This window comes from Poecile atricapillus, chromosome 1, assembly GCF_030490865.1.
Source record: "Poecile atricapillus isolate bPoeAtr1 chromosome 1, bPoeAtr1.hap1, whole genome shotgun sequence".
NCBI lineage: Eukaryota > Metazoa > Chordata > Aves > Passeriformes > Paridae > Poecile > Poecile atricapillus.
The window spans coordinates 96,220,238-96,243,026 of record NC_081249.1 but is presented as its reverse complement, the minus strand read 5'-3'; the positions used below and the strand labels follow the sequence as shown (position 1 = coordinate 96,243,026).

Sequence of the window (22,789 nt, the reverse complement as noted above, 5' to 3'; positions counted from 1 at the left end):
CATTGTTAAAATAAAATAAACCGAAAAACTAAATACAGAACCCTTTTTCTATATCAATAGCGCCTTTGGCCGGTCTCGCTCTGGTGGGTTATTTCTGTGCCCCAGCTCCTGCAGGTACCGAGCGCAGGGGAAGGGTCGCTGCTGCTGCGCCTTTCCTTGGGCGCGACATCCCGCGGCTCCTGCCTCGCATGGCTCTGCTGCGGGTATAAAAAACACCGCAGAGCTCGGACAAGTAAAACGCGCAGTTGACATCTAAAGGGTTTTCTTCCTGGCCTCTTACAAATTAAACTTTACAAATAAAAGCGGGCACCAAGCGCCCCGAGGCACGGCTGCGGCTCCTGGTCGGCACGAACGACCCCGCTACTCTGCTCGCAGCTTTTGCCCCCGAGGCACTTCTGGAGCAGCAGCCGCTCGTTTCGGAGCCGGGGCTGCACAAGGATTCCCTCGGGAGAGCCCCCAGCCCCGCGGCCGCCTCTGCCCGGCTCCCCTATGGCGGGCTCGGCCTTGCGCCCGGGCTCGCCTCTGCCCGGCTCCAAGATGGCGGAGCCGCTCCCGCGCGTGCTTCTCCGCGCCCCCGCCCCTTCCCGGCGCCTCCTGCGCGCGCGCGGCTCCACCTCACTTCCGCTTGTGCAGCAGCCATTTTGTCTTTCCGCCGCCGCTGCTGCCCGAGCTTCTCCCTCCCTCCTGCCGCCGCGGGCCGCGACACTCCAGTTCCCCCCCGGGCGCGGCTCCCGCCGGGCCGGGGACGATCCCGATCCCCCTTCCCTTATCCCGGGAGGCTCCCCCGCAGCCCCGGCGCGGCTCTGAGGGCGCGGGGGCGGCTCCCGTGCCCCTGCCGCGCGATGTCCAGCGAGGAGAGTTACCTGGCCATCCTGCGGTACCTGACGAACGAGCGGGAGCCGTACGCGCCGGGCACGGAGGGCAACGCCAAGCGGAAGATCCGCAAGGCCGCCGCCTGCTACGTGGTGCGCGGCGGCACCCTGTACTACCAGCGGCGGCAGCGCGACCAGCAGCGCTTCGCCGAGCTGGAGGTGGTGCTGCAGGCCGAGCGCCGCGCCCGCCTCATCCGCGCCGCGCACCTGGCGCCCGACGGCGCGCACCGCACCCGCCTGCAGACCTGGCAGGGGCTCTCGCAGAAATACTGGTGGAGAGGTGAGCGCCGAGGGCGGGGGCTGGGGCACGGAGCCACAGGAGCGCGGTTGGAAGGGACCGCAGTGGGTCCCAGGGTCATTGCAGAGCGCAGGGCACAGGACTGTGTCCAGACGGTTCTTGAACATCTCCGCTGATGGAGACTCCACGGGCTCTCGGGGCAGCCTGTACCTTGTGCACAGTCACCTTTACCATATTTCCTCGTGTTCACGTGGAACTTCCCCTGCATCGCTTTCTGCTCGTTGCCTCTGGTGTTATTGCTTAACACCACCGGCACCTTGCTCCATGCTCCTGGCACCCTCTGTTTAGATACTTATACACGTTAACGGGGTCCCCTCTCAGTCGTCTCGTCTCGTCTCAAGGCTGACCGAGCCCAGTTCTCTCAGCCTTTCCTTGTAAAAGAGACGATTCAGCACTTTAATTATCTTTGTTGCCCTCCGCTGTACCTGCTCCAGGAGTTAGGCGTCTCCCTTGTACTGAAGGGATGTCCGTGTGTCCTCCCTGGCGGGAGCAGGAGGGGACTGTCACTTGCTGAGTGACCGGCGCCTTTAAACGCCACCTCGAAGCACGTGGTCTGTGGGCAGTGACATTGTGTCACACCCCGAGAGGCAGGGCTCACTCTGCACACTACATCTTGGTTAGCAAATTGTCCAGGGCTTATCTGGTTATGGTACCTTGAATATATGGAAACGCGGAGTGCAGCTGTCCCCTCCAGGTCTTGGACACAGCCCAGGTAAGACAGTGACATCTCAGCTGTGCCCTTGGGATAGAGTGATAATCCATTCCAGGTGACCCAGGTTAGTTTTTGACCTCATTAATTCATGTGATGGTGTTCATGTTAAAGTACTGCAGCTGCCAGTGGTGGTTGGCAGTCCTGACACTCATTGTTGTATTTGTCTCTTTCTTGCAATGAGAAGCTGAAAAGACCAGACTAATTGTCAGCTGGGTCCTGAGTGATACCACAGCTGTTAGAAATGGTGGTACCTGAACAGCAGTAATTCCCAACTGTGACTTTCTTTTGGCTGAGGAAATCATTTGCTATCTTGTTCCCTTTGGATTTGGTGTTCTATTTTTAGCTCTAGATATCCATTAAACAAATTGCCTGCTTTTCACTTGCCAAAGGCCCAGTGTGTGTTTGTATTGCTTCTCTTGTTCTGCTTTCTTCATCCATCAGCAAGTCTGTAATTTTGGCTTTAGTTTTCCCTATTTTCAGTTGGAGGGACTTTGCTCTAGCTGCAGCTGATCCCTCCAGTCCAGATCTCATTGACCTGAAGATCTTTTCATGTGAAAAAGGATTTGGCATCTCAAAGCTGATATACCCATTCTGGATGGTGGTTTCCTTGCCTTTATCTGCATTCTCATTGTCTGCCCAACATTGTACTATTCTGTTATCTACTCTCATCCTGTGCTGGAAGCTTCCTCCATAGGCCTCACTGTAGCTTCTGTTTGTCAGGAGAGGACATTCTGTATTCTTATAATCTTCTTGATCACCTTTATTTGCACACCCTATGTCCTCTTACTTCTCTTGCACTGAGAATAATAAAATCCATTCCATTCTTTTAGTTCAAATGTTATGTTTCTTACACGTGTCACCCTTAAGACTGTTTTCCCTGCCATTGCAGTATTCTTTGGCTGGTAGTGGACAGCAGCTTTGGCCCAGCTGTCATCCTGGGATGGACATCAGCCTGGTGTGTGTTTGTTCTGTAACTGCAAGGCGATGGACTGGAGAATGGCTCAGGGGCAAGGAAGGGTTTTAGAGGTGTGATTTGCAGGCCAGATACCTGTCTGATTTCAGATGAAATCAAGGAGATGTACAAGTGCTGAAATGGGCATGAATGTCTTTTTAAGTCTCTGTTTTCCTGATCCTTACAGAGATATGTATGTAATGATAGTGCAAGTCATACTCTGAGGTGATGTGAGCAAGCAAGTCTAAGTCTGTGTTAGCAAAGCTTTTGAGTTCTCCTGGATTTTAAACCATAGAGGCCCAGCTGCAATATATGCTTTTTTATTGTCCTAGTGAAGAAAATTAATTTGGACTGAAAGCCATGCATGGAAAATGCCTTGGTGTCTAGTAGAGGACCCTGGGCTTAGGACATGTTGAGTATCTGAAATTATTTACAGAATCTCAGAATGTGCTGGGTTGGAAGGGACCCACAAGGGTCATTGAATACAGCTCCTGGCTCTTCACAGGACTATCCCCAAAAGTCACAAAGGTCATCCCTGAGAGCATTATCCAAACACTTCTTGAAATGTTTCAAGCTTGGTGCTGTGACTGGTTCCCTGAGGAGCCTCTTCCAGTGCCCAGCCAACTTCTGGGGGAAGAACCTTTTCCTGATGTCCAGCCTTAACCTCCCCCGGCACAGCTTCAGGCTATTTCCTTGGATCCTGTCACTTATATTTGGTTCCACTGGTTAAAGTCTTGATGGGAAATTGATTTATTTAAATTCCAAAATCATAGGCAATTGATTTAAATCAGTGTTAATAATACAAATCAGTGTCATTGCATATAGCACAGTTGATGCCAATTTTGCGAAAGCTCTTAAGTGAGCCTTCCAATTCTTGTCCTCTTCAGGAGGAACAAGCAATTTGCGTGGGCTAAATGCAGAATTACATTACATCAATCATTACCTTGGGATTATGAGACTAAATCTCTAAATACCAATATGGTTTTTTTAGCCTTAATAATCTTTCTTGGAGGGTTTGCTTGATGTAGTGACATTCTAAATGTTCTATCTCAAATTAGCATTAGTGACATGCAGTATCACACAGTGGTGTGAGAGAATCAGAATTAGTAATAATGCATCAGAGAGGGAGAGTGTAGGTGACTGACTTTATTTTTCTTGGTTAGTATGTAATATTTTTGATTTGTAATAAAAAATATTACATACTAACCATCTTTTAGTTTTGCTAATCATCTACATACTTAGTTATTTGTTCATATTAAACTGAATTAAGATTAGAAGCCTAATCAAGCTTCATTAATTTTTCTTAGGTATTCTTAAGCAGGTTAAAGATTACATTAAAGAATGCAGCAAGTGCCAGGAAAAGCTAGATCGCTCTAGATCTCTCTCAGATCCTTCTGAAATGCTGGAGGAGCTAGGACTGGATGCAAAATCTCATGAGGACAGTAATGAAACAGATGATGAATTGAGTAACACAGCATCAATCCCAGCTGCATCCCCAAAGCCTGTGAAGAAGAAGCCAATAGCAAAGCACGAGCTTGTGTTTGTAAGTATTATTGTTTACATCTGAATGGATTTGCATTTTCTGTTGCTGCATTCTTGGTCATGTACTTCTTTTCCCTTGTGATAATCTTGTAACACTAAGACTATAAATTTTGCCAAAGATACTGAATATGTAGACATGGCATACTGGTATATATGTCATGAAATTAATTATGGAACATCATTGCTGGGAAATAAAATCACCCTATATATTATGCATATAAAACGAATGGCAAAATTGCCAGTAGTAAAACATCACATTTAAGATTCTTATGGGCTCTATATCTTTTCCTTAATAAATGATGCTATACAGATATATAAAATTCTTGTTTATAACTGCAGGCTCACATGCACATGAAGACATTTGAATTTGGAAACATTTTCAGACTGTAGCATACAAAAATGAAGTCAAAGAGCTGTTTGAATGTGTCTTCCCATTTTTCCAGTCTGTTTTAATTATGTTTGGAGGGAGGGTGAAACTTAATGAAAGAAAACAATAGTAAAGTTAAGCTCTGTATTCTACAGGCTTGAACTGATTGTATGGTTGCAGAAAATAATCCTTTCTGTGTTTCAGTGTGAATGCTTACAAAGGCACAATCTAAATGTAATGAAGTTCTCAAATGTTGTTTATGACAGGTTGACAGTAAGGGCCTTGTGAAGCAGTCATCTTCCAAACATTGTCTGTCAGTCTTAAACCAACTGAATCAGCAGAGGCTTTCCAATCAGTTCTGTGATGTGACTTTGCTGATTGAAGGAGAGGAGTACAAAGCTCACAAATCTGTCTTGGCAGCCAACAGCGAGTACTTCCGAGAGCTCTTCATTGAAAAGGGAGCTGTCACTAGTCATGAAGCTGTAGTGGATCTGTCAGGTGAATTGCTGTGGGTTTCAAAGCTAGAAATCATAATATTCTATTCTAAGTAAGGTGTACAGTATTTAATTCAATCTTTTTTGAGTGTTGAAGACAACCGAATTTTAATCCTGCTTTTTTCTCTTTTAGTCTAAAAGTATTTTGTGTGGATTGTAATGCAAAAGTGATCACTCTGATTTTGCCTAATCTGATTGTCCATGGACTGTGGTATTTAATCTTAAAATTCTGAGAAGCTTTTGCTGGATTTTTACCTTGCTTAGGCATGTTTCCTCCTTGGATTAGTTACGAAAGTTAAAAAGGAAGCAAAATCAAATACTTGAATACATCAAGCAGGGATGTTGACAAGCTGCTTGGAGAGTTGTTCAGCTTAACAAATGCTAAATTGCTTCTTAGTTCTGTGAAGCAGAACTATACATGTCTGCTTATTTCTCAGACCTGGTACATGAAAGACAGGAGACAGTTCTAAAATAAATGTTCTAAAAATAGCTTTGTAGTGATGAGGAATAGCGTACAGAACATATGCCTTCTGCACTGGTTTCTCATTTATTAACTGTCTCTGCATGAATAATAGGCATGTGTGAACAATAATTTTCTAATTGGATGGTCCAGAAGGTTTTCCACATTAAATATTTGATTTATTATTTATGCAACTGTGGAAAATTATACCAGACTTTTTTATTTAAGCTTTTCTATCCATTTATCCATATATTTATCGTTTTTGATAGCTACTTTCTTATTTTTCTACCACATCACTTGTTACCTATGACCTTCTGAAGTACTTCTGAGTACTTTCTGAATGTAGCAGATCCAGAAAGACTTTGGTTCAATTAATCTGCTCCATAACTACTGTGGCTCTCCCAGCATCTTGAAGTATTCCTCAAAGAATTTTATTGTGGAACTACCTAAGTTCTACTTAGTCATTGGAAAAGCTGTCTGAGCTTACCCGCACATAGAAACTACATGAGGAGGAATCAGTAGTGTAAATGATAATTAACTGTGTCCCAGTGATGGACTTGTTATTTCCAAGTGTGTTTTGCTCTAAATTTCAGACTTAACTGTATCAAAGGTGAACTGTTGTATTCATCATGGGGTATTTGGTGTAATTTCAGGTCATCATTATTTGCTCTAAAACATCTTGTTTTATTCCTGATAGGTTTCTGCAAGTCCAGTTTCCTGCCTTTATTGGAATTTGCTTATACTTCAGAATTAACCTTTGACTTCTGTAGTATGGCAGAAGTTGCCATGCTCGCCCGGCATCTCTTCATGTCAGAGGTCCTTGAAATCTGTGAGAATGTGCACAAACAGATGGAAGAGAAACAAATTACAGTGTACCAAAAGGGAGATATTCAAACAGTAGAGTCAACACAAAACCTAGCAGAGCAGGCTGAAGTGGAGGTGCAGCCCGTGGATGGTGTTGAGCAGCCTAAACTCACAGCCAGTGAAGTGCCAATAGCTGTGAATGGAGCTCCTTCCTCTGCTGGGACAGAGGAGGCAGCAGCACCCCAGCCTGACCCCCTGCACCCAGAGCCTCTGGAGGCCACTGGGGGTGATCCTTCCAAACCTGTGGAACGGTGTGAAACAAGTGAAAATTGCATCAAGATCCAGCTGGTGGAGAGCATTTCAAACAGCCTCTGCAACACATTCACCTCTGGCCCATCAGCTGTGGAAGCCATGGACACACAGAGTCAAAGGGAAACTGAGACAGTTCAAAATCAAAGTGATAAAGCACATGTGGACTCTGCTTCTGAAGACTCCTCAGAGACACTCAAGCAAAAAAGTAATGAGCAGAACAGCTCGGTTTCCCAGCCGGAAAGCCTCGCTTCCAGTCAAGATGATACTTACAAAAGCAAGCTTCGCCAGCGTTCAGTCAGTGAGGGGGGATACATCAGGCTGCATAAAGGAATTGAAAAAAAACTGCAGAATAGAAAGACAAATCCTAAGTCTGCAGTGCAGCAGGTATTCTGTCTGTTATTAGGCCTGTAGTTGCTAGAGTAATTTCTAAGCTGTGAAAGTTGTGCAAACAAAATCCCAAAACTGTTGATTTGGCATCAAATGTCAAAGTATTCCTTCCATGTTGAAGGTCCTTAGAATGCTCAGTGGCCAGAGTCTATATTGAGTCTCTTCTCACAGCTTCTTATGGTTGCACAGAAGTTGTATCATCTCCCCAAAATTCTGAATATGTGAATTTAATTCTGAGCCAGCTCATGTGTGAGACAGTCACAGATACATACATTTGTCTATTAGAGATGTGAGATCCTACATTTGTTCAGACTTGACAACAGTATTGGGAATGAAAAATTTTACATCCCATGTAGATCTTAAGATGTAATCATGAGTCACAATAATGCATTCCTGATACTTTCTGATGGGGGTCAGTTCAGAGAAAGAATCAAAGGGCACTGGTGTTAAAAACTAGCACCTGAACATACTAAATGTTTAGTAATTGAACTAGTTCCAGTTACTTTTTTTTTTTTTTTTTTTTTTTTTTTATGAAAACATCTTACTACTCTTTCCCCTTTGAGAGCCTTCCCTCTTTCAGTCCCCACGGATAGTTGGCAGTCGTCTCATTGAACATTCATGCATTTAGTTTGTGACAGAGTGCACTTCACTGCATATTGGCAAAGTCTTCTGAAGAACTGTTAATTTCCAGAGGAATCCTGAGAGTTTTGCATACTAGAACCACCAGTCCCACACGCAGGACAATAATTTGTTATCATTACAACTCTCTGGTAGATAGAAGCTGTAGCATTAGTGTTTTTTTACAGATGGACAGCTTAAAGCCCAGACGCTAAATCTAGCACAATCAAAATACTTGAGTAACCTATTTATGCTGGTTGGAGACCGCCAAAGTTCTGTTCTGTTTTGGAAAGGGGAATACTTATTTTTGGGAATAGTTCCTGTTAAGGTGTTTTGCAGTTTTTAAATCCAGCTGCTTGACAGATGAAGTCCACAGACTTGTGGAAAAAAGCAGTTGGTTTAGATGATTGCTCCGGATTGGACTCAGGAATAGGTTTCTGCTTTTCTAACTTGTTTTGTAGTTTTTAGTGTTTTGTCTTGTGCATCCCTCAACTCCCCTATGGCATGGGATGTCATACAAGCTTCGGGAAGGAGAAGCTCTCCTGAGTTCCCAGTTTTGATGCTGGAAGAATAACAAGATTGCATAAAATTGCTGTTGATTTAAATTACAGTACTTGAACCTGGCGTGGAGATATTGGGGCTGAGGTGTGCTTTGTAGGAATTATCTTCCTAGCTCTTATTAATGGGGTACTGAACAAAATTATTTTTGTGGCTTTGCAATTTAGCCAAGTTTGCGTAAGTTTTCAGAGCAACAGGAAAATTAAAAAAAAATACGTTGAAAAGTTTTGTCTGTGTCAAGTTTCAGTTTGGTTTTCAGAGGCATGGAAGGGCTAGCATGTTTTAAAAAACTGCTAGATAACTCACTTGTTGGGAGAACTGGATGAAGAAATGGGGATGCTTGTACTTCCTTCCCTTGCCTTATTCTCAGGAGCCCCAAGGGGACAGACCTAATACGGACATTTCAAGCTGATCACTTAGAATTTGGCTTTTAAAGAATTTGGCAGCAAGTTTCTACAAAGGAAGATGAGATTATCAGCTCCATGTAGTACTGCCAGTACCACCTAATAAAAACTAGTGCCTTATTCCTAGATGAAAAGTCTCTAGGAAAGCTGAAATGCTCTGAACTGTACTGGCAGTACTCTGTGATTCTTTTGTAACTGTTCCATAGCTGTCACTTAGGCAATTATTCGGGGCTGAAGAGTTCGTTATCCCTGAACTGGTAAATCACTGTGTGACCATCATCATAATAAGTTTATAGTTTTGAAAAAATAAAATTTTTTACTCACCTTGAGATCTGTAATTTTGAAGTGAACTGAAACAAGGTAACTTTTGAGCAACTAAGTCAGCTAAGCAAAATTAAGAGGTATTACAGTAACACAGAACATCGGCTTTTAATACAAACTTCAGACAAGGCATGAAGTACAGTGCAGTAAAATTCATTCAGAAGTTCTGTTTTTCCAACTTAGGTTGCCATGAAGCTGGTACAAAGAGGGAAAAAAATGAAACAGCCCAAAAGAGAGACCACAGAAAATAACGAAGTGGAAGCTCAGCACAAATGCACTGACTGTGGAATGGTGTTCCATCGGCGCTATGCACTTATTATGCACACACTGAAACATGAAAGATCTAAAGAATATAAATGCCCGGTAAGTTGAGGGGTTGGGGTTTTATTTCTGTGTAAACCTTCCTCCTCATGAAAATTAAGTCAATAATTATATTAGTAGTTATTTTTCATTGCCTTTTTTGGTACATACATATCTTTTCCTTATGGATTTCAGAGTTGGATACAGCCTAGGTCTGATGGGATGAGGTAGAATAGAGTGCAGCCACTTGGCCTGACAGTCATGTGTGACTTGCTGCTCAAGACAGTGCTAGGATGGGATTTGCTTTTAACCCTACCAGTAAATTTGTGTTCAAATGTGTGTTGTAGTTTGGAAGTTAGTCTCGCTGGGAAGTGATCAGTGGTTCTGTCAGTAGCCATAAAATAAAAATTTACAACTATTCATTGGCCTCAGACAACATGGCTGTTGGAGTTGTGTTATAGATGTAACTCATCATGTTACTGTACTTAAAACATTTGATTACTTTGGGTTTTTTTTAAGTAATTCTGTGTGTTGCATGCAAAGTGAAGTTGTAATATCTTCTGTCCCAGTTGTGTAAGAAAGAATTCCAATACGGTGCCTCCTTGCGGGCCCATCTGGTGCGGCACACGCGGAAGACGGAAGCCACCGCTGCAGCTCCAGGTGCTGAGGGGACAGGCGTGTCCTCAGTGAAAGGGAGAACCAAACGGGAATTTGTGTGTGACATATGTGGGAGAACTCTGCCTAAGCTCTATTCTCTCAGAATACACATGCTTAAACATACAGGTGTCAAACCCCATGCATGCAAGGTAAAGTCCTTTTGCTCTCTAGTCAGATTAGTAATGTTCTCTATTACCAATATTTTGTTATTGATGCTCTGCCCTAAAATTTATGTTAATTTCGGTCACTTTGCAATAGGGAAAACTAGTGTAACATTCATGATGAAATTGCTTGCAGTCCAGAAGTGAGAAAACTAGAATTAATTTGAGTTGTGCAAGTTCATATTCTTGTGTATAGAAGAATGTCTTCCTTCTATTATTCCTTTTTTTTTAAAAGACCTGTTCTGTGACTGGTGCAAAATCACAGGCTTGGCCATCCTAGTTTCCAAGAAATACAGGAGGTTTTGTTCTGTTTGAAGTTAAACACCTATTACATAATTAGTTTTATTTGTCCTATTCCACCACATACGGATTTTTTTAGGTTTGTGGAAAGACCTTTACATATAAGCATGGATTAAAAATGCACTTAGCTCTCCATGAAGTACAGAAACAGTTCAAGTGTGACTTGTGTGAGAAGTCTTTTGTCACAAAAAGAAGTCTTCAGGAACATATGAGCATTCATACAGGTAAGTGATGAGAAAGGAAATCCTTTTCCTTTGCTTGGCTATTGTATGCTGCTGAACTTTAACGTTGTTCTTCAATGTCAAAGGAACTGTATAAAAAATGTAGTTTGTTCTTTTTCTTCTGGTCAGGCAGCTGAGATAGAAGTAAGTAGTCATTTTAGTAGTCATTTGGAGCTGTTTTACCGTAGTTTAGTGTTATTATACAAATGTTCTATACAAGAACAGGGAATTATCTGTTCCTGTAGCCTTATGTATATGTTTAATGCCTGTATCATGTCAATTCAACATGAAATAGGCAACAGGCTGGAATGTTCCAGTGCACTTAATCTTCCAGCCTGTCCTTTTAGAGGAAAACAGGCTAAGTTAAATCTCTCAGAATCTCCATATAAGTTTTACAAGATTTTCTGTATTAATACTGACATTTTATAAAGCGTAGTGTCTGGGAAGATCTTAGCATGTGAAAGATAACTATATAATAATTTAATAGAATCAGAGTTTTAAAATTGTAATTTGTAAAGGTTGTCTGTGTTTCTGTTTTTTTGGGCTGGGCAGAATCAAGAGAGATATTCAGTTACGATAATTTCTTCCTGAAATTAAGGAATTTATATTAGTAGTCATCACTCCTATGTTGATAAAATGGAGCAGAAACTTTTATTTCAAGGTGTTTTTCCACAAATCCAAGATATAAGCAATAATCCATAAGCAATGCTGTGTGTCTGAAGAAGTTGCATAATGCATAAAAACACAGGAAGTTGTGTTTTTCTTCACAAGAGGGCAGTTTTTTAGGCTGCTCGCTTTTCCTCACTAAATCATAGTTGCAGTGATGTACCTGTGTTTAAAAACATGAAATTAGAGGTGCTACTCCCCCCCGTTGTGTATTATTACATTAGCACATATGAAATACACTTAAAAATTCCATCAGTGTGTAATTAAATAAGCTTCTCTTTGTAGTGCTGATTACTTAAGTTATGTATGAATTAAATTAATGTTATGAATATGAATTTAAAAAGTTATATATGAATTAAAAATCCATCTCATAAAGCGCTCCAAAGAAATGGAGGCCTATATTGGTAACATATTTTGTTTTGTTTTTGCTAGGAGAATCCAAGTATCTTTGTTCCATCTGCGGAAAAGCTTTCCACAGGGCATCAGGACTCAGTAAACACATAAAGAAACATCAGCCAAAGCCTGAAGTTCGTGGATATCAGTGTACTCAGTAAGTTAGGTGATGGGTGGTTTTGGTGGGCTTTTTTTCTTCACATTAATGATCCTAGTCATTTTCAAGACTAAAAGCAGCTCCTTGTTGCAGCCTAAAACTGTTCCACTGGCCTGGGATAAGACTCACAAACCATGAGAATAAAAAAATGCATTCTGTTAAATGCACGTGCTGGAGACAAAGGCTTGGTTTTAAGCTGTTACCTAGCTCTAGTTTCATGCAGCTGTTCTTTAATGACTTTGCACTGGAACTGGTGCTGTAATCAATAGCTGTGTGGATATAGAGCTTTTTTGTAGGGCAGATAAAAGAGTGTGAGGTTGTAAGAGGCCCAGCCTTCAGCCTGATTCTTGCCCTCTGGTAGTGTGATAATTGATTTCAGTTTGATTTGAAGCTGTCCTGTAGAGTCTGCAGTGTCCTGCACTTGTGTGCAGTGTTTGCCAAAACATGCTGTGTTTAGCAAACAGCTCTGCAGGAACATCACAAACTGAGACTTACTGACTGTTGCAGTTCTCTTGGTTATAAAATACAGATGACCACTCAAATATTGCAATAAATGGCATGTATTTTATTAATAATGACATTTATTATTATTTAAATGACAGCATTGTGGACTTGAGCAAAGAAGAAACTGTAACTGGAAAATGTGTTCTTAGTGCATTAGCAAAACATGGCTACTTTTTCCTTCCAAGTGCCCTGCAGAAGGACAAATAATGTTTAATTTTGGAACTCACAGTGAGGTCCCTTGTCAGATATTAAGAGGAGTGGTACAATTTATGATTGCCTGTATCAACTCAAGGTTTTAAAGAAAGCAGTAATCTAAAGAATTGTTAAAGTTTCTCGGTGCTGCTGCATGACAGCAAAAGTAACAGTTTCTAAATGATGAAAACTTACTTCTGTCAGCAGTGTTTTTATTTCATGATTTTTAATGCTAAAAGCATTAATTCTAAAAATACAAAGAACAGAGCTAATAGGTTGCACAGACACTGTTTCATGAAACATACTATGGAAGGCAATTTTAGTTTTGAAGGTGATATATATTTATAAAGCAAAATTTTTTTTACTCAAAGCAGTAGGGCCATGGATGCAAGAGATCACCTTGACAGAAAAGATATTTTGTCTCCCCAGCTTCTTCAAAACAGACACAGTCCTTGCTGCTTCTCCAGCGAAGGTCTCTACTAAGGATATAATTCATGTTGTCACCCGTGGTTTAGAGAGCTTCAGTAAGCAATAACCAGACTTCAGTTTTTTAGTTTGGTGACTTGGAATGGAAACCTCCCTGTCAGGCTTCAGTCTGAACTTCTGACCCAGTTAAGCAACGCTGACCACGAGTTATTTTAGGAAAATGTTCCTGGAAGTTTTGCAGTATGTGTTTGATTAAATTGCAGTAATGCGTGACAATGTTAGAGGGTGGTGGTTGCTTGAGGTTTTTACTTCTCTAATGGCTTTTCCAAATACGCAGTCCTTGAGGAGAGAGCACCAAGTGCCAACCCCACTTAAGCCCCTGAGGGGTCTTTCTGATACTTTTTTATGTGGATGTCCAAACTGAGGATCCCCAAGAACCCTATTTGTACTGGAGTAATCAGATTTTCCAGCCTACAAGGAGGAGGGGGAGGTGATTGTTTGGGTGGCTCAAGGACTGTTACCCATTTTTTTTTTCTCCTTCAAAAGCAGACTTTCTTTGTTTCCAGAATGCCCATTATTCAGGCCATGTAATATCAAATGCTTTGTTCCTGTATGGCAGCTTTTTTCATTTTCAGATTCCACTGGATACTGACTTCTGAGATTCCCTCACTCCAGTGGTTGATACTATAGAAGTTGAATCATCTGCCTGTGCTTGCTGGCATCGCTCTGTCATTTCTTGAGTCATGCAGCTGTATTTTGTCACATGAGGAAGAGAGAGATGAGCAGCAGAATTTCTTTCAAATGGAGAAACCATTTTTTTGATTAGACCAAACTCTGTAGTCTTCATACCAAGAGAAGCTGCTACAGCAAAGTATAAGTGAAGGAAAACCTTAAGTTAGCATGGGTTAAGATGTGTATGAGCAGCAACCTAAAGAATGGGTATCACTGCTTTCAGATGCTTTCTTGAAGGATTATCAACTTGGTTTTTTTTAATTTCTTACAACTCCCTACATTTGAGCATTAAAAACAACAAATTCCAGTTGTCTATGTGTCAGTCCTCATGGTTAAGGGAAGAAGCAGCTGTTGCTGTCTTCATACATTCATATGGTATAATACAAATTTCTGATGTCTCCCAGTTGGTTTGCCTTAGATTAATCACTGTTAAAGCTGCAGAAAGAATATAGTTACTCATTAGCAGACAAAAAGGTTTCAGAGGCCCTCAAGTTTTATTCCAGGCTTTCAAATAAAAGTGCTGTTCTTTTTCATTTTTCCTAGTTTAGAATGGGATTGTGCTTTAAATAAATACTGATGATGCAATAGGTGTTCTCAGTCTTCAATTGCCATTAAAGAAGAGTGTCCCTGTGCCTTTGAAATCAGTCCTGAATCCCTTTTTGTAGGGGATGCTAAAACATTTGCTGTTACAGGTGTGACAAGAGTTTCTATGAAGCTCGGGATCTTCGGCAGCATATGAATAAGCATTTAGGTGTGAAGCCATTTCAATGTCAGTTCTGTGGAAAATGTTACAGCTGGAAGAAAGACTGGTATTCTCATGTAAAGTCTCATTCTGTCACAGACCCTTACAGGTAAGAGGAAATTAATTTAACAACTGAAACGTACTAATCAAAGTGAGGTTATAGAGATCCACAGCCTGTCAGCAAGCCACTGCCTAGTCTGCATTTAAAGTATCAATGCATTGTTGGTGACTGGGGTCTTGAGTCCTTGAGGATGGAGGGCTGACTTTAAATTGTGTGAGTTAGCTGCTAACCTGGGGCACAGTGCTTGAACTAAGATGGGAATTCATAAGAGGATAAATACAATCAGTGAAGTTAGAAACATGATCTCACTTCTCTGAAAGGGTAAGTGGAAGCTTTGTGGCTGTGAATAAAAGGAAATGAGATGGTATTGTCATTAAACTTTGGCTACCATAATTAAAGTGGATGTTGGCTTAAAAAACATAAGTGTACAATAATGGTTTTAATAGATTTCTCATTTAACACATTTTAGGTGTAACGTATGTGGAAAAGAATTTTATGAGAAAGCTTTGTACAGAAGACATGTAAAGAAAGCCACACATGGTAAAAAAGGAAGAGCAAAACAAAATCTGGAACGAGTTTGTGAACACTGTGGAAGAAAATTCACACAACTTCGGGAATATAGGAGACACATGAACAACCATGAAGGTATGTAGAACACAAATAGTCATTACATCCCTCAACCCCTAAAAACACAATGCTCAAGGGGTAATTGTTTCTTTGAGTCTGTGTGTGTCCTGTTTGGCAAGACATGGAGGGGTTTTTACAGATTCTCCATTCTGTGCAAATCCTGGTTTGGTAACTTGCTACCAGTGATTCCCAGAAGTTGTTGGAGTCTTCCTAAAACTCCAGTCACACACAGGGACTGTGCCAGTTTGTCCTCAGAACCTGAATAGGAATGTTTTTACAAGTGATTAAGAGGGGTAAATCTGACAAAGAATTGGATGCACTATTTCATGTTTTCAAAGGTGCACACTGTTAACAAAGTACTCTTAAAATAGCAGAATGATTGACCTAAATTTAAAATAAAAAAAAAAAAATGGATGTTGGAAATTGATCAGCTTAATTTATGACAAGTGATAAACTATATGATGTTTGGGGAAAATATGAAAACATTTTATATTTTTTGTTAAATAATTGTGTACACTTTCATGTTAGATATAAAGTCAGAAATTTATTTTTGAGTATTTGGTTCTTTCAGCTGTTTTGGGAGTCTGTATATTTTCCTGTCCCAGGGCAAAACCCACCTTTTTTTTTAAAGCATGTCTCCTTTTAAAGAGTTCCTAAGAGTAAATCTGACAGCTGTCTAAGTATTCAAATAGAGATTTTGTGTTTGTTTCTAGACAGAGAAAGTGTCTTGTTGTAGTTACCTAGCCTAAATCTCCAGTAACTGTCATAGAGGCAAAGCCAGTAGTGAGATGGTGTTTGTCACCACCCACACGCCCCATTCAATATTACAGACCACAGAACTCAGATGTTATGAGGGAAAATAAGATCATTCAAACGTCAGGTGCTGTATTTGAACATATGTGTGGAAGAGAAGGGGTAGAGCTGTAGGTATGCAGAAGGATTTACAGAAGCAAGGGTGACTAGAAATGTGACAAATTCTGTGAAGTAAAGCATGACTTCAGAAAGGCATCAGAATGATCAGAATTACATTAAGCATTTTGCACTTTAAATAAGGAGGAAACTGCATTAAAAGGAATCTTGAAGTTTTTTTAAGTAAGGTGTTGGATTGGGGTGGGCACTTGTGGAAGCTCTTGCCCCTGAATGCATTATGCTTGCATTGTATTGTTACACAGAAATGTAATCGGGATCTCTTTCTTACACGGCAAACATGACAGTATTGCTCAGCTCTTCCACACTGCTGTTCTCTGTGTCACTGCTGCTCTCTGTGAGCTGTGTCACCTCTGCTGGCTTTGCCCCGTGCAGGTGTGAAGCCGTTTGAGTGCCTGACGTGTGGCGTGGCCTGGGCGGACGCGCGCTCGCTGAAGCGCCACGTGCGGACGCACACGGGGGAGCGGCCCTACGTGTGCCCCGTGTGCAACGAGGCTTACATCGACGCGCGCACCCTGCGCAAGCACATGACCAAGTTCCACAGGGACTACATACCCTGCAAAATCATGCTGGAAAAAGATACTCTGCAGTTTCACAACCAGGGCACGCAGGTGGAACACGCCATCAGCATCTTAGCGTCAGACATGCAGGAACAAGAAACTGAGATCAGCTTTGGCGCCGCTGAGGGCGAGACTGTGGTAGTGACAGGAGAGACGCTCGAAGCCATCGAAGCAGTTGCAGCTTCTGAGGAATGCACGTCGGTCTCTACCCTTTCTGACCAAAGCATCATGCAGGTGGTAAATTACGTGCTGGCACAACAGCAAGGACAGAAAATGGCTGAAGTGGCACAGGCCATTGAAACTGTAGAAGTAGAAGTGGCCCATGTAACAACGACAGAGTCAATTTAGTATATGAGAGAGCAAGGAGGGTACGGTTCTATAATCTGTAACAGCCAAGTATTTAATGGGTTTTCTGAGGCTTTCAGTGATGCCTATTTTCAAATGGTTAATCCTCAGTATTGAATGTTGTGATGACAGAATACTGCACCATGCATTAGAGGGAAAAAGTACAATACTCCAGTGTGGCCCGAGGCTTTGAAAGCTAAGATTTCTATACTGGCTATATCTTAAAAAAAAACATCAAACAAAAACAACAGGTTAAAATAATGTTTTTGTGTATGTGGTATCATACTATAACTCTGAAAAATTAAAAAGAAAAAACATAAAAAGGCTGCACTAAAAACTAGAAATGCACAACTACTGGTAGCTTTTTTGTTTTTTTTGATGTGCATTTCATCAAGTTTGTGAGCAAATTACCTATATTGGATTCTGTCTGTTTACTCCCAAGGCAAGGGAAGTGGTGGAATGCTTTGCGTAGGCTTGTGCTTCATGTGGTATACAGAAAAACGGAAGCTTTTTTCTCTGGGCAAATGCACCATTGGTAGTTAGTGAATCCCAGTTCTGAAGAGCTTAATTTAATTCCAGGTGTGTGCATGGCTGGTCCCAGGTTCAGCAAAATCCTGTAAAATGTTTTATAGATAATGGGCAGTGATCTGCTGAAGTCCAAGGAAGTGGTTCTCCAAGATGGTTGTGAATTTAAGTTGACCAGAGGATGGCCCACCACAGGGAGACCAGTTAGAAAAGTAAATTCCTTTTATTTTGTAAGGGAGAAGTTGACACAGCAGCCTCTGCACACAGCCATGTTTAACTCCATGTTTGTTTGGAAGCTATTGCCAGCACTGATGTGTGAACCCAAAGCAGGCAGCCTGATGATGGATGCTTCTAATTTTGCTTTATATTTGGTGTAGAAACTGTCAAAGGAGAAAGATCTAATGGCATACTTCTTTTGGAACTGAGGAAGTCCAGCTAGTTACAGACTAATCTTGTATTGTACTGAAGGGTGGAGCCCTGCTAATTTCCAAGCAGGACACATGACAGAGAAATACAAAAATCTTAGGATGGGGTAAAAATTAAATTTGTCTCAAAATTACCAGAATCTCTAGAAGACCATATTATTGCTGCTTGAAAAAAATACTCCTAGGGCCAGTTGATACCTGGTGTTACACCACATTGTTGGAAAAATCCTTACTGGTGCTCCTGCAAGTGTGAATGACAGCTGTGCTTGGCCCAGGTTTCCGTGTCCCTGGATTAATACCACAAACAGGGCATGTGCTTATCTGTACAAGGTATGGGTTCCTTTACTGCTGTGTGGGTTTTTTAAGCAAGCAGCATGTCTGTCAAGGAAACTGAAAGTGCTTTGCATGTGAACAATCAGAGCTGTAGTCTTTAAATTCTTCTCAGTCTATAGTGGTATCACATGTTTCCTAACCTGGACAGCAGCAAGATACCCAAACAGTCAGAAACTTTTAATATGGCAGGGTAAACTTCATAAATAAAGTGACATGCATATAACTCTGCTACTTGTGAAACAGATCCGCTGAACGAAATTTCAGCAAACCCTGTGGCAAAGTAACCACCTCGTTTGAATTAGTATTTCTACTTTTTGTCTTATTTAACTATGTGGATATCTGTCTACTAAGCTACAGAATGGACTGTTCTTTTTATACTTTGCAATTCTGTAGATAAGCAGTTGTTGAAAATTTTTTATGTTTGAGTTCCTGTCTTGGATTCAAATTAATTTGTAGATGCCTATTTCAAAAGTCAGGGTCTTATTTCAGAGAAATAATGTAGTTATTTATATATCCTGCACCCCTTTACAATTGTATTATTTTCTAATTACCAAATGGAGTAAAACTAAAATGAATATTAAAAAAAAAAAATACTGCTTGCTATAACTTGAATTTTTGTATGGTAAAAGATCTGGAGATAGCCATCCTGCTTAAAATTAAAATACTGCCATTATGATGGAAAAAGATTTAAAAAAGCACTAGGTAAACTTGAAAACTTACTTTATTTGTATCCTAAAAATAATTATGTATTACTAAAGTGAAGAAGTGTTCAAGGAAAAATAGCTGTAAATAGTGCTAGAACATTATTTGTATATTTAGTGTGTTACCTTACAAAAAAGAATATTACCAGCACCTTAGTTTAATCTTTGGTGCATTTATTTATTGGCCCAACCTATGGAAGAAGCAAAAGTGAATCTGAATTTCAGAGCCTTCTTATCCACTGTCAAAATGCTTGTACTGACTCAGTGATCTGCTGTTTTAAAACAACCACCAACCAAACTAATCACAAAAGGTTGTTTTCTAAACAAGATTCAGCAAGGAATGTCAAAGCTGAATGTTGTGGCACCCCTTTCCTAACATGCTGTGCCTTACCTTTTCAGAAGGGCATGAGGTAAGCAGGGAGTGTCACTCTTGGCTTTGCTGTTCCCATCTGTGTGGAGTTGCCTTATGTTTTCTTTGGACTTCAGCACTTAAGACATTCACTACCCTTCTGCAAAAATCAGACTGCAAATACGCAGTTGGTATTTGATTTTTTTTTTTAAATAAAGATAATGAAAAGTGTCCGTTCATTAAGTATTCCTAGTGAATTCCTGTACATAATGAATTTGATTTGTACATTCTGCTGTTTTTATTTAGTGTTACATGTATAAAGTTATGGTTATTTCTGTCATCAAATAAACTGAGCTATGCCATGAATTGCTCTTTCAAGAAACTTTTTTTTTCCAGGGAAAGAAGGTGTTGCAGGTTTCTCTTCAGCATTTCCCTTTCCGTATGCAGACAGATTCTGGCCTGGATAGTTCTGGCAACACCTACTTTTTAATTTTTGCTTAAAGCTCAAAGACTTATGTTGTGTGAAGAAAGGAAACACACTGCGCTCCTGAATTGTGTCAGAACATGGCTGTACAAGAGCACAGTGCTAGTGAAAGAACGTGTATATTGATACTGAAATTGCTTTGGCTGCAAGTCCTCAGGGTGGGTGAGCTATCTGCTTGGCCCCCTGGTACCCCGCTGTAACCATCTTGGTTTGTTTCAGATGGTGTTTCTCTTGACTTGGGTGTCCACAACACTGCATCCCAAAGCAAGCATCAGCCAGCACTTCCATCTTGGTCTCTGCCCTGGGATGGATATTTGAGCAGGGGTTGTGGTGTGGAAGTTGCCCTCCAGTGTCACTCTCCTGACTGAAGGATGAGCTGTCCAGCTGCCTCCAGGTCTGGGAAGTGTCCCGTGCTTTTCCCTTTGCTGTTACAGGAACTTCAAGGCAGCACCAATGTTGCAGAAAGCCTGATTATCTTCTGAAGCTCATCCTATGGGAACAGTAGGAGCTTTTGAACTCCTCTGTGAGCCCCTGTAAGTAACCAAGCTAAGTCTGTAATTAAACAAAAGTGGGCGTTTCAAAAGGCCGAGTGCTAAAAGGAGCAAGGGCAGCTCCTGTTGAACAGTTCAACAGGGATGCAACTATAGGTGCACAAAAGCCAAGTGATGTGTGGATAATTTTTGTGCCCAGCTTTGTTTCTACTGGAGTTACATCCACATCATTACTTGCTGTGAAAGGAAGCACCATGTGTTTCTACAGCACCTAGTATAATGATGACATTCAGGAGCCAGTCTTACAGCTGCAGCCGAAGAACATGGTGGGACCCCCCAGCATCTCTGGAGCAGCTCTTGATCAAGGCCTGTTCTCCTGCAGAACACTTCCAGCTGCTGCAGGCCAGAGGCCCTGGTCACTCTCTTGTCACCCTCAAGTGCAGGGCTGTTGGGGAGCATCCTTACAAGTCCTGTGTGACCTTTAAAGGATTTAGCAGAAAGGTGTTCCCCCAGGAAAAGTTTCATGCTGTAGGCTTTGTCCCTCCTCAGAGGTCAAATGCCCTGCCTTCCAGCATGGCTGACTTAAGTGGTGCTTTTAGATGTGGCGTAGTGCAAGCTCTTCTTGTCGCGGCTTTAAATTTTACACGTGAACAGGATTGTCACACAAGCACCTGAGTAACAGACCGAAAGCAGCCCTTTAGGCCCGTGTTTCAGTTACCTGTTCAGTGCCTGCTGCTGGAGAGATCGCAGCTGCTGTGGGTGGGGAGGGCTCCCACAGCCACACTTCTGTCACTGAGGCACTGCTGTAATTCTGTACTGACCTACTGAGCATCAGCCAACACCTTACATGTGACTACCATGTTCACAAATTAGGGGAAGCTGGGGGAGAAAAGGAGAGATAATTACATTTTTATTATAACTTTCATTAACTTTAGGTTAATAACTTGTACTGACAGGAAAACATCAATACAGGCTCATGACTTCAAGTTTCAGTGGAGCTCTTGCTATAGAACCACACTTTTTGCATATACATCTCATCAGGAAATCCAATCCCAAGAAGCAAATTTATAAACTGAGCCACACACCAAGCAGAGGTTTTCCAGACCTCGTTCCATGCCACCGTATCAGGAAGTCCATGCTCCAACTACCAGCCACTCCTGCCTCCTCACCCAGCCTCAGGGAGTGTCCAGACCTCAAAGAGCTGCAGAGGTCTGGGCAGTAAATCTTGGGCTCCCACCACTACAGACTTCTAAATGCAAGTTTGCAAACACAAACTGAACATGCTGTGTCCAGAGGTAAAGTGTAACAGTTGATGTTCCCTGCTTTTAATTCCATGGATAACTATGCACCTACCCCCAGGCACTGGCTCTACATTATTAGACACGAGCAGCTTTCCTAAGTAAGCACTATATAAGATGCAAATATTTCAAAATTAGACAACAGTAAATCTTTTTGTTAATGAAACTAGAAGAAATAAAGGATGTGTTAATAGGAAAAAGTGAAAAAGCAAATTGTTAATTATCCAATATTTCTGGTGTTCTAATGAGTTGTGCCAGAGACACTAGACAACAAATTCTGGTGAGTTTAGAACATAACCTTCCCTTGTGTAGCTTAAGGGCAGAACTACTCAGCATTCCTCAACTTGGTAGTTATATAAGGAACTCCAAAAAACCAAACCTCTTTGCAGAACACTGTTTAAGGCTACCAAATACACAGATAAAAAGCCTTCTTGAAACCCTGTAACTTCTCCTAATGGATTTATCTTATCTTACAGCAGAATTAAATAGTTTAATTTACAGAGTAAGTAAATAGTTTAAAACCCATTTGCCTCTTCAGGAAACAGAAGTTGCCATTTTCTCAAAAGCTGACTTGTCCTCCTCCAAGTCTCTTTGAAAAGCCAACTTTGGTAAGCCACTGGCAGCACGTGGAACTCAGCAGAGTCCTGTGAGCTCGGACAAAGGGGTGCTCTACAAACCTGGCAGCTGTGGAGATGAAGCTCACCAGGCCTGATGGCAGCTGTGGCTGCTGCCGTGGTGCTCCCAGGAGGACCACAGCTGGTTTTGCCAAAGTTCAATGAAAACCGGGATTGGGTCATCTCCAATATGGCACAAGCTGTGAACTGGCACCCACCTTAGAGACAGGCTGGGGACTCCTTCCTGCTGATACAAACTTCTGAGAATCTGGACAACACGCCTGCCATGCTTTAAAGGAGTTAAATTAGTAAGGGGCTAGGCCCAGCACTGCCTGAAACACGGCCACCAGCAGTTCACCGCACCGTATGGTGGGGCTATTTTGTTTCCGGATTTTTGGGTGAGGACTTTTCTTGCCTTTTTTGGTTTTTTTTTGAGGGGGTGGGTTGTTGAGCTTTTTGGTTATTTTAATATAGTTAGGTAAGTTTGGCTCCATTTA

General features: G+C 41.6%; 1 protein-coding gene across 1 annotated transcript; it reads left to right on the top strand.

Moving 5' to 3' along the window:
* The first annotated feature begins 362 nt into the window (after positions 1-362).
* Positions 363-19,771, top strand: ZBTB11 (zinc finger and BTB domain containing 11). The gene is made up of 11 exons (XM_058829955.1): positions 363-1,152; positions 4,142-4,377; positions 5,010-5,241; positions 6,395-7,197; positions 9,285-9,464; positions 9,971-10,207; positions 10,599-10,743; positions 11,839-11,956; positions 14,503-14,661; positions 15,083-15,258; positions 16,543-19,771. The coding sequence occupies exons 1-11, from the start codon at positions 843-845 to the stop codon at positions 17,073-17,075; spliced, it is 3,129 nt and encodes a 1,042-aa protein (XP_058685938.1). The 5' UTR covers positions 363-842; the 3' UTR covers positions 17,076-19,771.
* The last annotated feature ends 3,018 nt before the right edge of the window (positions 19,772-22,789 follow it).